This window comes from Aplidium turbinatum, chromosome 1 (assembly GCF_918807975.1).
Source record: "Aplidium turbinatum chromosome 1, kaAplTurb1.1, whole genome shotgun sequence".
NCBI lineage: Eukaryota > Metazoa > Chordata > Ascidiacea > Aplousobranchia > Polyclinidae > Aplidium > Aplidium turbinatum.
Genome location: NC_137472.1, coordinates 23094851 through 23109951, shown reverse-complemented (window position 1 = coordinate 23109951; position 15101 = coordinate 23094851). Strand labels below are relative to the sequence as shown.

Here is a 15101-nt window from a genome sequence, read left to right as displayed (position 1 = left end):
CTCCAGCGTCGTAGCCAATTTCACACTACCGTACTGAAAAAGTTGTCATAGCACAAGTGGAAAAACTTTCTGGCGAGGACATCAGCAAAATTGTTGACAAGGTTTCCTTCAAGGCCAAAACTACTTCGTACTTACCAGACCCTTACTTACTTTGCTTACGTCACGATGCGCATGTAAAAACGCCAAGAGAAAACTAAAAATTTATCAAAAAAATTTCAGTAAATTACAATAAATATGTTATTGTTCTAAAAACAAACACAACTACTTTGTTATACAGCATAGAATATCAAAGCCTGGTTAATCTGGGTAGTTAATCATGGGAATAGACAACAAAAAAACTGTATTCTGTGTTGCTGTGCTTTATAGTTTATGCGGAGCGGATCGTCAAACTCACTGGACTTGGACCCTTCTTATATTCAGGACCTCACAAATTTGTAATGCACTGTGTTTTGCTGAAATATATTGATAGATAGCACCTTGCCCACTGGCGTAGTAACCCCCCTGCAATTCCTGCAGTCGCAGGGGGACCTGCAGTCGCAGGGGGGCCCACACATAAAGAGCCCCACGTTTAAGGGCCCCCTCTCGAGGTTGAAGACCTTTTTTTGTTTTGAAAAACAACTTTTTTGGGACAAAAAACGGAGCGTTTCTTAGCTGAAGATGCAGTGACAAAAGCCAACGAGGGGAGGGGGTTGGGGAGGTGCTCTCTCTAGGTACGCCACTGACCTTGCTCCATTGTCATATCAAAATACATTCATCATGAAAGAAATCTGAGACTTTTGTTATGTACAGTAAAAGCAGTTATTCAGTTCATTGCTTAAGATAAAAGCAGTTTGTGTAAAAAGTAACTCTAGCTTCCATAATCTGAGTTTTGTGCATCAAAGAATGCATCGTCCGTTGTAACGAGTTGGTCTATAATGTCTCTTGGCGCAAGTATTTTTTCAGTTTGATAACATCTTGCTTCTTTGCAGCCTTAATCGGTACTTGGCTAGTATAGCACTGACTAGCTTCTAAGGTAGGAAGAGCGTTAGGCTTAAGGATCCGAGATTTAGTTCGAACGAGTCCCATCATATTCTTTGAAACATCAATTTATGAAAGAATAGCCTAAGAACAAGAATGTATATGGCCTAAGAATGTAAGATATAAAAAAAATTATTATGAAAGAATGGCCAAAGTCCTGGACTTGGGCCATTCTGCTAATCATACAAATTTATTTGCCTTCGATAACACGTTTCAAAGCGTGGATTTGGACCTTTCATTTGCTCATAAGGTAGCGCTAGGCGTTAGTATTACGATGGTGGGTATAACTCATTTTGCCAAAATGTGGACTTGGGCCCTTCTCATTTTCAGGTATTCAATTGTCTTTCGATAACAGCGTTGTTGAAACCTTTCAAGGGTAACACTGTGGTGGCAGTAGGTGGTCTATGTTTCTGATTCTGAAGGTGGAAATGTCTTGACAAGCCCTCTAATTCAACAAATAAACAAAGTGGGCAGTAGCGCGCTACATTTGTAGCACCACCACTAACATATTGCGTTTTTGGTAGCAATAGCGTCTTACATTTTTGTTAGAGAAGCAGCTGCCGTAGCAACCTATTTTTTTACTAATGTAGCGGTAGCAGAGCTACGCTGCATTTGCTTTCTCTACCCGCTACTTTACAATTTGAAGTGGAAAGTTCAGAAATTTTTGATTGAAACACTGCAGCATAAGAATCAAATTTCACCTAGAACTTATTTTGAAAAGCAACATGTACCTGTTAACAAATATGGTACTGAAAGGTGATATGTTTTCAAAGTCATTTTGACTTCACAAGGTGTTTCTTGAATGGAGTTTTCCTGAGTCAGTTTAAGACGTGCTACACTGCTACTTTTGGTCCTAGCAGTAAAGCATTACTTTTCATGACAGGTGGAGTGGGGGCGAGTAGCGGTGGTGCCACTCTGTTGACATATTGTAATGGAAGCGCATTACTTTAAAATGCAGATACTCACTTGTGTAAATAGAGGTACTGAATACTGGCTTCTCCGTATACCAGTCCACTCACTGAAAACCTTTTTCTACCAGGCATGGTCTTAAGTATCAAAAACAAATAACTTACTTAATATACATCTTCAATTGTCGATCTTCTCCAACTAGTTCGAAAAAACGATCCAAGCTTTCACTTTTCCACTCAGTTTGTCCTAACGGTGGCTCAATATCAGCCAGCTGGCACAAAATACCCTAAATTTATCAATTAATTAGAATAACATTTTTGGCTTCCTTTTATCATATCACAAAACTAAACTAAGTGTAGAGACTATTCATAATGAGATGCATTAAAAATCAAAATCAACTTGCTCATCTTATAAACGACGATTTACACTACAATAAAAAAAAGCCATTTTTAAACAACATTCTTCTGGAGCTCTGCAACCGATATACGGCAACACACCAATATGTAGAGAAACAATGCTAAGTGTGCCATGACATAACCGTAATGTAATATATTATATCATACTTTAAAAATAAATTTAACCGAAGTTTTATTCTTTGAAAACCCAAGCTTAGGAACCGAAGACAATTTTCCAATTCAAGCATTTGTAACAATACAATCAGGCCTCTATACTCCAGAGAAGTCGTTATATGGCCTCTGAAAATGGCACTTTTCTCCAGGCGCATTTGTATTTCAAACGATTTTCTCTCTTTGCGTTTGTATGCGAAACTTTTTCTCTTCACCCACATTTTCAACCTTTTTTCACAAACAAGGCTAAGTCGCTACACCACACTGAAAAGAAATATTGCTGATAAAAGTATTGCAAAAACGCTGAGAGTCAACCAATAAAAACTCGAAGTCTAGTTCAATTTACCTACTTGACAAGCAGTGCATTTAATTATAATTGCGAATATTTTTCATGGCCTTATTTGCATAGCTCTTACCAAAGAGTACGCAAAAACACTATAATACAACAAGCAGTGTTTTATGTGGATCAGCCCCCCAAACCTCACATCATTCATCACTGTCCGATTCAAAGACCACAAAATGGAAATGCCAATCTTACACTGCTTGATAGCAACACAGTCCAATGGCATCAGTGTCTGGATGAAATAACGTGGCTGTTATCACCTCATTCGAAACAACTTTGGATGTTAAACTGGAAAAGTTATGTCACCAGAGATGAGTACGATATGTTTTCTCAACTAACGCAATATATTTGTGGCAAGGAAGTTGATATTAAGCAAACTATAAATAATTGGACACCTGGAAAAGTATGCCAAAACGTTTGTGCACTACTATGGAGAATCTCTAACACCTAATAGCCAAGATGATTGGATGATTGATCCATTTGTGGGAAATGATTTGCCTCAACTCCCAATCCGTGTTGCTGAACAGTCTATGGCCATAATGACAGAAGCAGCAAATTGTATTTCTTTTGCGTCCTTCAAAGACAAATACCCCAAAGATTCTGCAAACATCCACTTTTGGGTTTCCAACTTTCCATGTACAAAGTGTGTTCCACAGTTTCAAAATTAGTGATACAAAAACTGATTCCATTTGCAACAACTCAGTTTGTGAGACTGGATTTATCGTCATGTGTGCATTGAAAACTAAACAGCGAAATTGGCTGGAAGTTGAAGCCGACATGCAGCTATCTCTAAGCAAAATAACGCCTCGATTTCAAAAACTCATTGACAGCAAGCGAGCACAGCCATCTCATTAGTGATTTGATAAACATCTATTTTCGGAAAAAGTTACTTGTTTTGTACTTGTAGTGTTGTTTATTTGCAACCCAATCTTGCATGGCTTTTACAAAATTATGACAATTTGCTTGGGTCGCAAGATTTTACCGAACTGACATTTTTTTTAAATTGGGTCGCCTTAAAAACGCATTGGGAACCACTGGGATACAGTATTCACATTTTGTAGATGTGCGCTAGAATGCGCGGGAAATTATATTTTCATAACAATTGTTTGTGCTATGCAATGACAATTTGTATCGCAAATATGAGCGATCTAGATGGTACTTCCCGCGGACATCACGTACTGTGACGGCGCACATGTCCACCGTGAATTTCGAGGCCTGCATGCATAGGCATACGCGTTGACTTCCGGGGGGCGGCGCCCCTTGCAAATTTATGGTTGAGGGGCAACAAAAAAGGCTACTACAAGTGGTGTTTCAAATAAAAAATAATTCGCAAGAGAATTAGATCATTTAAACGGACTTAAAGAATGACTAAAGCGAAAAACAGCCTACGTTGCTCTTGCCCCCAAAACAGCAGCTGATCGGATGGCTTTTTCTGGAACGTGAATTACTACTGAGATGCGCCGGAATGGCCTGTTTCGGCGAGTCCGATTCGACTAGTCCGATTCGGCGAGTTCCCTATTCGGCGAGAGCCCTTTTCGGCGAGTGCCCTATTCGGCGAGTTTTTGAAATTTTTAAAAGGAAATTATCGGGTACCGTAGCCTAATTGCAATTGCCGTTTTTACATCGTTTTAACGTCGCTAAACGTTGAAATCGTGCAGAAAGGAATAAAAAGAAAATGTTTGAACTATTAATTAAATTAAAATTCGTCATGTCAGTTCAGTTGTTTTTATTTCTGACCATCATATGAAAAACAATACACGTCAACATAGCAAAGGTGTAGAAAAAGGTAGAAGCGACAAAACGCGAACGTTAAAACGTGCTTGTGACCGAAGTAAGTTATTGAGTTGAAAGAAATTTGGCAAGGTTGCATCACCTTCAAAAAAAATTTAAGATATGAAGGAAAAATAAAACAAAGAAAATGTTACAAAAAAAATAATGTTTATGTCTATAAGTTAGTACTTTTGAATAGTTAAAATCATAGGCGCCTAACTATTTTTTTGGCCGTGGGGGCGAAAGCGTGTTTCATCAGCAGCAACGTAAATTCAGCGAAATGTCACGCAGATGGATGACGTAATTATGTCGTCACACTAGGATTGCTTTTATTGCCAGACTCGAAGTTATCGCTACGTTCGACCTACCGTTAATTATTATAAACAAAGCTCGACCAAAACACATGCTATGCGTCTGCGTTGGCTAGCGGTTGATGGACTGCGACTCTTTAAGCTAAGCGCAACATAAAGTTTAGCAACGAACTAGATTTATTAGCATGAAACAAGAGACGAAAAGGTTTACTAAAAGGTATACTGTAAATGGAATGAAAATACTAACTTGATCATATGCTTGAAAATATACCTGTTGAAAGCAAAATCATTCATGTTTACATCAATTCAACAGCACGTCACCTTTAATAAATTTAAAAGTTGCTGACATCCGTAAACAGCCCTTGAAAAATAGTTACAGAGAGACGTTTGATTAAGTTTTCGACTTGACATTGCTCCCTTTTCGTTACAATATCGCAACTTATGGCTGACCAGCTTTCAAGTTCCAATTCGCTGTAATACGCCCGTTTTCATGTTGCAGATGAAACAAAAGACGCGCATATTCCCCGCCTTTGATCGGGTTTCTATGGCAACGGACGTGTGTGCGCCATGCAGTTTGCGCGAGTCCGTTGTTATGTTGATTATGCCGCTTGTGCGACTGTGGGGGGTGCGGTTTGTACCAGCCCTTGTTACGTTGGTTAGTGGTAACCTCGGGAGACTTCAAGTTCATTTTCACAGCAACCGATTCACTGCCGCGACAATTCTCTGCAGAGGTTTCGACTTTCGAAAGCGACAGGAGGCTGTTTGCAAGCGCATTAAGCTAAACGCACGTTGCGTCAACGTAGCAAATTATGTTGTTTTTGGGTGCATTCAATATCTGATGACATTGAATCGACGCAAAATGGTAGATTTTTGCTATGTCACAGGCAGCAAAATCAGTCATTTTTACATTGATTCAACGTCTGCAGACGTTAAATCAATGTAAAAATGACAGATTTTTTTGTCTGGGGTGGGATTGTAGCATCGCTACTCGTTCTAGTGATTATTTACTGCGAAGCTGTTGCGGTTTGTATTTAAAAATGTTTTCCTGCTGCCGATCGCTAGTTCATCTATTGTTTTATGTATCAATGCCGCATAAAAAGTTGCTCCCACGCGGAAATATGATGCGTGGGAGCCTGGCCCCCACTGCTTAGGCGCCTATGGTTAAAATGATTAGTTTGGATCAACAAATGTGTGACCTACACTCCTACAGCTTAGATTGAAAGGAAATTATCGGGTAGGCTACCGTAGCCTAGTTATACCGACCAGCAAAAATTTGTTCCAAGAACCCAGTTAGCCTAACAGTTCATTTTTACATTGTAGTAACAGAATGAAAAGGCTAACCAAATGTGTGGCCTATCGTTTTAACGTCGCTAAACGTTGAAATCGTGTAGAAAAGGGTGCTTTTGCTGACTAGGATACGTTGAAACTGAGAAACATTCACAGAAGCCCTACGATACGTTGCATTTTTAAGATAATGTATTCAGACGTTGAATCAATGTACAAATGAAATGTTATGCTAAATGGGTTCTTGGAACAAATTTTCTCTAAATATCCCTGGTATTACATACACAAATATAACATTATTAAAAATAAACTCTAACGTTTTTGACAAGTACATGTGTCCTCATCAGGAATTACATATCTTTCTCGTAAACTACATATGTAATTCCTGATGAGGACACACGTACGTGTCGAAAACGTTAGAGTTTATTTTGATTATGTTACATTTGTGTATGTAATGCATCCTGTTAAACCCGCTGAAATTATTTTGTTTTATTTCTCTATGGTTCAACAAAGCAAAGTCTCTACCAAAGCTTTATCAAATTCAAAGAAAGGAAAATAAATCCTTTTAATTTCTCCACCCTCATTCTCGTAATCCCATAAATTCGTTAAGTAATTTTCGTTACGTTAATCCCAACCTTACAGAGGTACAATGTATTTACATTTGTTTTTATTCGACCATTGACACAAGTTTGCGTGAATAAATGACCGTCTGTTAATATTTTGTATTGCGGTTTATGTGACTTGAGCGTGAAACAAGTTTGGTATACATAGAACGTAGCTTGAACTGACACACGTTAAGTAGTACGTAAGTCTCAGTCTAGTTAGTCGTCCCTCTTCTTGAAGTTGCAAACCTTACAGGGGGCTGTCATGCCGACTAAACAGCCCCCTAGTTGCGCCTCTGGCTATTTATCAAGAGTGTGTGAAACGAAAATCGCGAACACTATTTACATTTTGGTAGCTTTGAACATTTTTCTTGAGCAGGCAATGTGTTTTCACATAAGACTTCATCCAAAGGTCTTCATTGATTGCTCTACTGATGGTTCTGTGACTGACATGGCGTCTTTTGGTCAGCTTTGCCATTGACTGTGTTGGGTCTGCCTTTATCGACCGTTTCAGTCCCACCAGAAAAGGTTTTGCTCCCTTTAGATCCTTTCGGAGGCTGTGGGAGTTTCTTTAAAGTTTCCCCTCGGCATCCAACTTCACCACACTCGATAGACTCGAGTAGGCAGTGCTCTTAATAATATTCGTGTTGTTTTACCTTGTTATTTCGTTGTTGTTGTTCGTTATTTGTGCACTTGCAGTTTGTGTAGTATTTCGTTGTTTTGGATATGGACAGCTTTGTCTGATGCAAATAAATATTATTATAATATTCGAAGGAGTGTTCTCAGCACATCTCCATTAGAATATGGTTATCCGTTTCGTTAATTCTGCCATGTTTAAAAAAGTTTGTCTAAATATTACTACACCGTATTTTACCGGAATGGCCCGTTTCGGCGAGTCCGATTCGGCGAGTCCGATTCGACTAGTCCGATTCGGCGAGTTCCCTATTCGGCGAGAGCCTTTTTCGGCGAGTGCCCTATTCGGCGAGTTTTTGAAATTTTTAAAAGGAAATTATCGGGTACCGTAGCCTAATTGCAATTGCCGTTTTTACATCGTTTTAACGTCGCTAATTTGACGTTGAAACCGTGCAGAAAGGAATAAAAATAAAATGTTTGTACTATTAAATTAAAATTCGTCATGTCAGTTCAGTTATTTTTATTTTTGACCAATTTTTATCGTGCGTCTTATAACCCGGTGCGCCTAATGTCTGGATCAAGTAGTGCTTTATTGCTTACACTCAAAACCAGTACCGATACTATTATTATATAAATAAACCATCATCTTACACAATAAACTACAGTAAAAGCAACTAGCAACTGTGATATTCACTAGGCCCATTTTTTCTTTTGCTCATTGTACTATTGTGACTTGCTTACATTTATTTACGCAACAAGTAAACTGTGATATTCACTAGGCTCATTTTTTCTTTTGCTCACTGTACTATTAAAATATTAAGCATTTTTGTTTAATGAGCTTTATACGGTAACCCATACCCCTTAAAATACGTTGCGTCATATAGTCCGGTGCACCTTATGTATGAACAAAAAACTAATCAAAGCAATTTATTGAGAGTGCGCCTTATAATCGGGTGCACTTTATGGTCCGTAAAATAGTACTATCTTTTAGAATACCTTTATAAGATTATCTGTAAAAAGTTTCATCTTGATTAAAAAAATAGAAGAAAAAAATTATGTAAAAATAAAAAAGTCCAAGACCATGTATACTGTATATGGTACACATTCGGAAACCCTCCCCAACCCTTGCAGGCATCCCAGCTGACCTTTGTCGCAAAGAAGCCATCCTGTCTATTTCCGGTCACAATTAATCCCAACCACTTGCTCTACTAAAGGCCCTGTGAGCATGCAAGTAAGCAAATCCGGCGATTGAAATTTAGGCACCCATTTGTATGGGCCGCACAATTTCTTACAAAAATTGCTGCAGCTATCTGGGCGGACCATCAATGGAGCTTTGAGTGAAAAGAAAAACTCTACAAGACTTTAAAATTTCATCTCCAATACTGACCATCACCCAACCAGAATGCTTTTACCAAAAAGGCCTGGTTGTGGCTCAATCACCTGCATACTGGCGTCGCACTACTCCACTCCAAGTCTCCAACATGCACAAAGGGGGTTTGGCACCATCCGGGATCTGCAAGTGTGACAAGGAGGAATATACTGCAGACCACACCATCAGCAACTGGGCCATCGCCAAATGGTGTGCAATTGTGCACTGTGCATGGTTTCCGGGAACTAGATGACCAATCAATCCAATGGCTGCTCAACACCTGCCCAAACATCTAGACCAAGCCACCGCTACTGCCAAGGGTGGTAAAAGGCAGAACCACTTAACTCTTGCCATGGAGAAAAACAAAGTTTCAAATGCAGATCTGGTTTTGTCTGTCTTGATAAAAAAATAAAGGAGGCAGACATATTTTACCTCTTGTAACTAAAATATAATTCTATGACAATGAACCATAAATACCTGATAAGGCAACTTCATGTAAATGTCAGGTATCTTCAACGTGTCATGAACACTGATTCGAGCTTCATTGCCATAGTCCACATACACAACATTAATCTGTGCGAGGAAATATCATGGTAGTCAGAAAATTTAATACTGTAAACAATGTTTACATAATAGATTGAGTTTCGCTTTGAGCAACATGATAATTGTTTATTTCACAAGTGTAAATAAACTAATAACTAATACTAATACTAATAACTTGTTTTCGCCTGCTGCTGTGGTTTCGTTGTGAGACTAGAGTAGCAAGCAATCGCATAGTCATATGTAGAGATGTACCGATATATCGGTATCGGTGATATCGGCCATTTTTTTAATATCGATATCGGCAAAATTTGCTGCGGATTTTCTGCAGAAGCAAAGATATAGATTTATTAAAGTAGTAACTAACGTTACATTGATGTGGAAAAATAACCTGTTCAAATTTTTGATACCTCACACTCCCATGACTTCATGCGTGCACCTTTTGGCATTGTTTGCTTACAGTGATTCTTTCACTCAAACAAAACGTTTTGTTTCAGAAGTTTTGCATTGTTCGATTCTTAAGTTGTGAAGGAGACTCAATTTCTCCAATATTTATCATTGTGTTTCTTCTTTACTCTCAGCAGAGGATAAAACCAGGCCAAGACTACCCGGGTCGCAAAAGTGTATAATTTTGCATCGTTTTTACGTTGCTAAATGTTTGAAAAACCCCATGCACCTTGGTTGTTTTTAGTAAGCTGGTTCTATCAGTTTGTGATTTAATTTCCACCTTTCGTTGTAATAAACTCACCAAGCTTAAACAATGTCATGGCAGAGTAAGTAGGCTCAAAATGAAAGCAATGGGACTATGAATCCTCACTAAACTAATCAATAAATGGTCTTGTTGTGCCTAAGATGACAACCTCATTGCTAAGAAAAGGAGCGTTCTTCACAGCTCACAAAAACTATTCGACTAAGTAATGTATATTGTCATGCTTAATCACTTTATCTTAATAATAATTTTTCGCCATTTCAGAACTATATTTCAGAACATTTCAGAATTAAAATTTAAGCTTGGTGAGTTTATTGCAACGAAAGGTGGAAATTAAATCACAAACTGATGAACCAGCTTAATAAAAACAACCAAGTAACAAGGGTTTTTTAAATGTTAAACAACGTAAAAACGATGCAAAATTATACATTTTTGCTACCTGGGTAGTCTTGGCCTGGCAAAAGCTTTTCAACCAAATGACAAGCGCCCTTAGGTTGCACATTACTTAGTCGAATAGTTTTTGTACGACTACACAAATCACTTGGTTTACATTTTACATCTTTTTATCAATTATGATAGCCTATTTGGAGAGTTTGCAGAAACACTTTATTGATTTTTTAGAAACCCCAATTATGATGTAATGTTTCTTCCCTTATGCCCCAGTGGGTTTTATTTTTCGCCGAGACTTTTCAGTCATTTGTCCAAAATAACTTGAAAAAATTCGGTCATTTTTATTTATTTAGGTCATTTTTTATGATGAAAATATTTCCTTTCAAGTAGCTGATACAACATATATTTTTTCAGACATTTTGACCGAATTGACTATATATTTATCAGACATTTTGCTAAAAAATCGGTCAATGACCGATAAATGACCAAAAAAATCCCCAGGACCCCAGTCCTCAATTACGGTGGCCTTTCATTATTAAAACCTACTATTATGACACAGCAATGCGGTTGAGATTGGATTCTTGAATCTTTAATAAATTATATCAATTAAAAGCTTTTTTTAATAGTTTGATGCAAATACTGTAAAACATAGCATTGATATAATTCCTTGCAAATACCAAAATTGTTTCTTTTTGTAACACCAAAGTATCGGTCAAAATATCGGCATCAGTATAAGCCTAAAAAAGTGATATCGGTATCGGGATCGGCCAAAATATTGGTATCGGCATAGGCGCCGTCTCCAGGGGGGCAGTGCCCCACCGTAAATTTAGCTCGGGGTGGCTGCCTCCCGCAAATTATTTAAAAAAAAATCCTAAATCAAAAGTTTTTAAGTTCAAATTTGCGTTAGTTTGACCTTCATTGCGGATCGAGCTCAATTAAAAGATCTACTTGTTGCAACAAGAGCGCTGCTCCTAAGATAACAAAAGAAACAGAGGTACGGTAGCTGATAAACCCCAGCATGCTGCCGTTGAAGCATAGTAACAATGATTGAAAAACGTTTTTCTTGATTTCTTCTGCTTTGTTTTTTCTTGGGAGTGTCAATAACGATGTGCGGTTAAAGTTTAAAGTGACCAGCATATAATTCGAAGTAGCCTGTAATAATGAATATAGCAAACAGGCCTCGAAATTCGTTTTTGCTGACGGCGGACAAGCGTGTCCGGTCTGAGCAGCTATATCGGCGGACAAATTAAGTCTTACGGCTGACACACCAGTTTTAGCCGTCGATCGTCATGCTTAATCACTTTATCTTGATAATAATTTTTCGCCATTTCAGAACTATAACTACGGGTTTAGAAGGCTTTTTAAAAATTCAGTAAAGTCATTCTGAAAGGCTTTCATCAGACCAACGACTTGCGCTTGAAGAGTCAAAGCGCCGTGTAGCTGGTCAATACGTCACACTCACATAACTGATTAACTTCCACCGAACGAGGTCGTGTGGCTTATTGCGTCACAATGCTCTGGGCAGGAGTCGGAAAATTTCTACACTAACGCTACGGTACTATTTTCTGCTGTGCAAAGTTTCACAGGCTGTTTTTCTTTAGGTTTATTTTTGTGTGTCATGTGAGCGAAAGTGAATTTTCCTTGGGCCTTTTCTTTCTTACTGTAATACCAAAACTTAACAAATTTTGTTGCATCTTGCTGTAATAGCCTACTCGTATAATCTAATTTAGTAACCAACCTTGCCGTATCATTATTACTAGGAGACCAAAGCCAGACATTGTGACGTAAGACTTGAACTAAATTGCGCATGATTAGTGTAGTAGACGTACCTGTACTCCTATCGATTCTTAGCGAATAATTCACCTTTGTTACGCTGATTCAATGTTATCAATCGTTGAAGCAATGTAAAAATCGAAAGTTTTCCTCCTTGAATGGAAGCTAAGAGATACAGTATTCACATTTTATAGATGCGCGCTAGAATGCGCGGGAAATTATATTCTTGCAACAATTGTTCGTGCTATACAATGACGATTTGTATCGCTAGTTCCTGTGTTATTTCTCGGCAGACAAATATGACCGATCTAGATGGTACTTCCCGCGAACTTCACATGCTGTGAGGGCGGACATGTCCGCCGTGAATTTCGAGGCCTGAGCCTACATTATAAAGCTTGGCGATATACAATGCCATATAGACGCAAAAAAACATCAATGCTGACAAACAAACATCAGCATTTTGAATGTAAGCAATCAGTCGGCTAGAAAGTTTGCCCCCCCAGCGATTTTCAAAACCCGGCGCCTATGGGTATCGGTACATCTCTAGTCATATGCTATGACGAGTGAACTCACTGAACTGTGTTCCGAAAGCTCGTGACAAACTGCTACTATCACCGTGAATCCTCAGCATCAAGCTAAAACAAGTCAATCTATAAATCTTTATAGTTGAAAATCTACTTTTATTTTGCGATGAAACTCATAATAGTTCACTCACAATTTCTGGTACAGTAAAAACATTTCTCACATAGCACAACGGTTGTACCACAGCAATCTACCCAAGTCAAAATGCGACTGTCATATAAACTTTATTGACAAACGAAGCAGTCACCTATATAACAAACCACTGATAAAGCAAGGTAACTAATAGCTTGTATAGCAGCGGCACGTTTTTCAATGATGCTGTTGACTGAATGCTCCCACTTAAAGTAATGAAAGACACAATAAGCAAAAAGCCCTGTACAATGTACATTGTCTAAAATACGGTACGCAACAACTGGGCGAGACAAAGTGGGCGATGCCACCTTGGGCGAGACCAGGTGGGCGACGAGTCAAGTGGGCGACGGCCAAGGTGGGCGACGAGACAAGTGGGTGACGGCCAAACTGGGCGACGGCTAAAGTGGGCGACGTGTCAAGTGGACGACGGCCAAAGTGGGCGACGGCAGCGAAAGTTTAGCCGGTCGGAACGGTGGTGACATATATAATTTATGTAGTTGCTTTGTGGCGTCACGGTTTATCGTGAAGCTTAAGAGAATAAAGTCATATTTTCTGTTTTAGATCATAAAATATGACTTTTTATTTTTACTTTAAAATGCAATGATTGAACCCTAGTAACTTTCTAAATGCAGTTCAAACAGCTCCTGTAGACATTGAAATTTGATAATTTGTGGAAGAGAGGCGATGGGAGTTTCACGATGTTAATTTGCATTGTGACATCATCTTGACACATTATTTTGCAACACACAAACTAGTCTCTGAATATTATAAACACTTGCGTTAGGTCACTAGGTCAGCCAGTGCTGAGATCTTAACTACTAAGTAGCTGGTTACGTGCATTAGACATTTGAATTTTGGCAGTGATTTTCAAGCGAAACCGAAGTTTTTTGTTAGTTGTTGGAGTGTGTTATTGTTCAAAATAGGCCTACTACATGTAAAAACTTACATACGAATCATTAACTACGGAGATTAGCATAAATTTGATGCTCTAAAAATAAAGTCATATTTTTCAATTTTTAGGTCATAAAAAAATTGCCCTGAATAGTAATGACTTATTAACTTAACAATGACTGTTGACTTAACAAAGCAGACCAACAAACAATTGTTTAAAAGTTGTTTAGATTTTTCATTGCATTATTTTATATTGATTCAACGTCTTTGTTGGCAGTACAACGTTTAAACATAAGATTATAGTCTGGGATTACAGACATTTGTCTTTGTTTTGATCGCATGCGTCTGTCCCACAATCATTCGATTGGTGACCTATATTATGTAGGCCACGACATTCTGGAGAAGCGTGCTCACAAATTGAAATGACCTGAATACTTCGTATAAAACATGCAAGGCAAGTCGTAGTTGTCATCACAACCGATTAGACATTTCAATTTTTGTAGTGATTTTCAAGCGAAACCGAAGTTTTTTGTTAGTTGTTCGAGTGTGTTATTGTTCAAAATAGGCCTACATGTAAAAACTTACATACGATTCATTAACTACGGAGATTAGCATAAATTTGATGCTCTAAAGATGAAGTCATATTTTTCAATTTTTAGGTCATAAAAAATGGCCCTAGTAAGAACTGTCAGTCACAATGTGTTCCGTAAACTGCTGATGCGGCTACGCAGCGTCTAGACTAGAACATTCGGATTAAAAAATATCAGTTGACAGTTCGTACCGAAGTGTTTTTCTGACTTGTTTGTTGAAGTACCGGTAGCTGAGTATCGTTCGAAACTCGAAAGACGCTTTCGATTGTGATGACAACTACGACTTGCCTTGCATGTTTTATACGAAGTATTTCAATTTGTGAGCACGCTTCTTCAGAATGTCATGGCCTACATAATATAGGTCACCAATCGAATGATTGTGGGACAGACGCATGCGATCAAAACAAAGACAAATGTCTGTAATCCCAGACTATAATCTTATGTTTAAACGTTGTACTGCAAACAAAGACGTTGAATCAATATAAAATAATGCAATGAAAAATCTAAACAACTTTTGAAAAATTGTTTGTTGGTCTGCTCATTGTTAAGTTAATAAGTCATTACTATTCACTAGGGCAATTTTTTATGACCTAAAAATTGAAAAATATGACTTTATTTTTAGAGCATCAAATTTATGCTAATCTCCGTAGTTAATGAATCGTATGTAAGTTTTTACATGTAGGCCTATTT

The 15101-nt window shown here is 38.2% G+C and overlaps 1 protein-coding gene across 1 annotated transcript in view; it reads right to left on the bottom strand.

The window, feature by feature from the left end:
* LOC145770231 (uncharacterized) overlaps nucleotides 1–15101 on the bottom strand; it is an 80945-nt gene that overhangs the window by 60761 nt on the left and 5083 nt on the right. Inside the window, exons 2-3 of the mRNA XM_082581830.1 lie at nucleotides 9282–9377; nucleotides 2091–2212 (exon numbers count right to left, since the gene is read on the bottom strand). Of these exons, the coding sequence (XP_082437956.1) occupies nucleotides 2091–2212; nucleotides 9282–9377 (218 nt within the window). The remainder of the gene's footprint in view (nucleotides 1–2090; nucleotides 2213–9281; nucleotides 9378–15101) is intronic.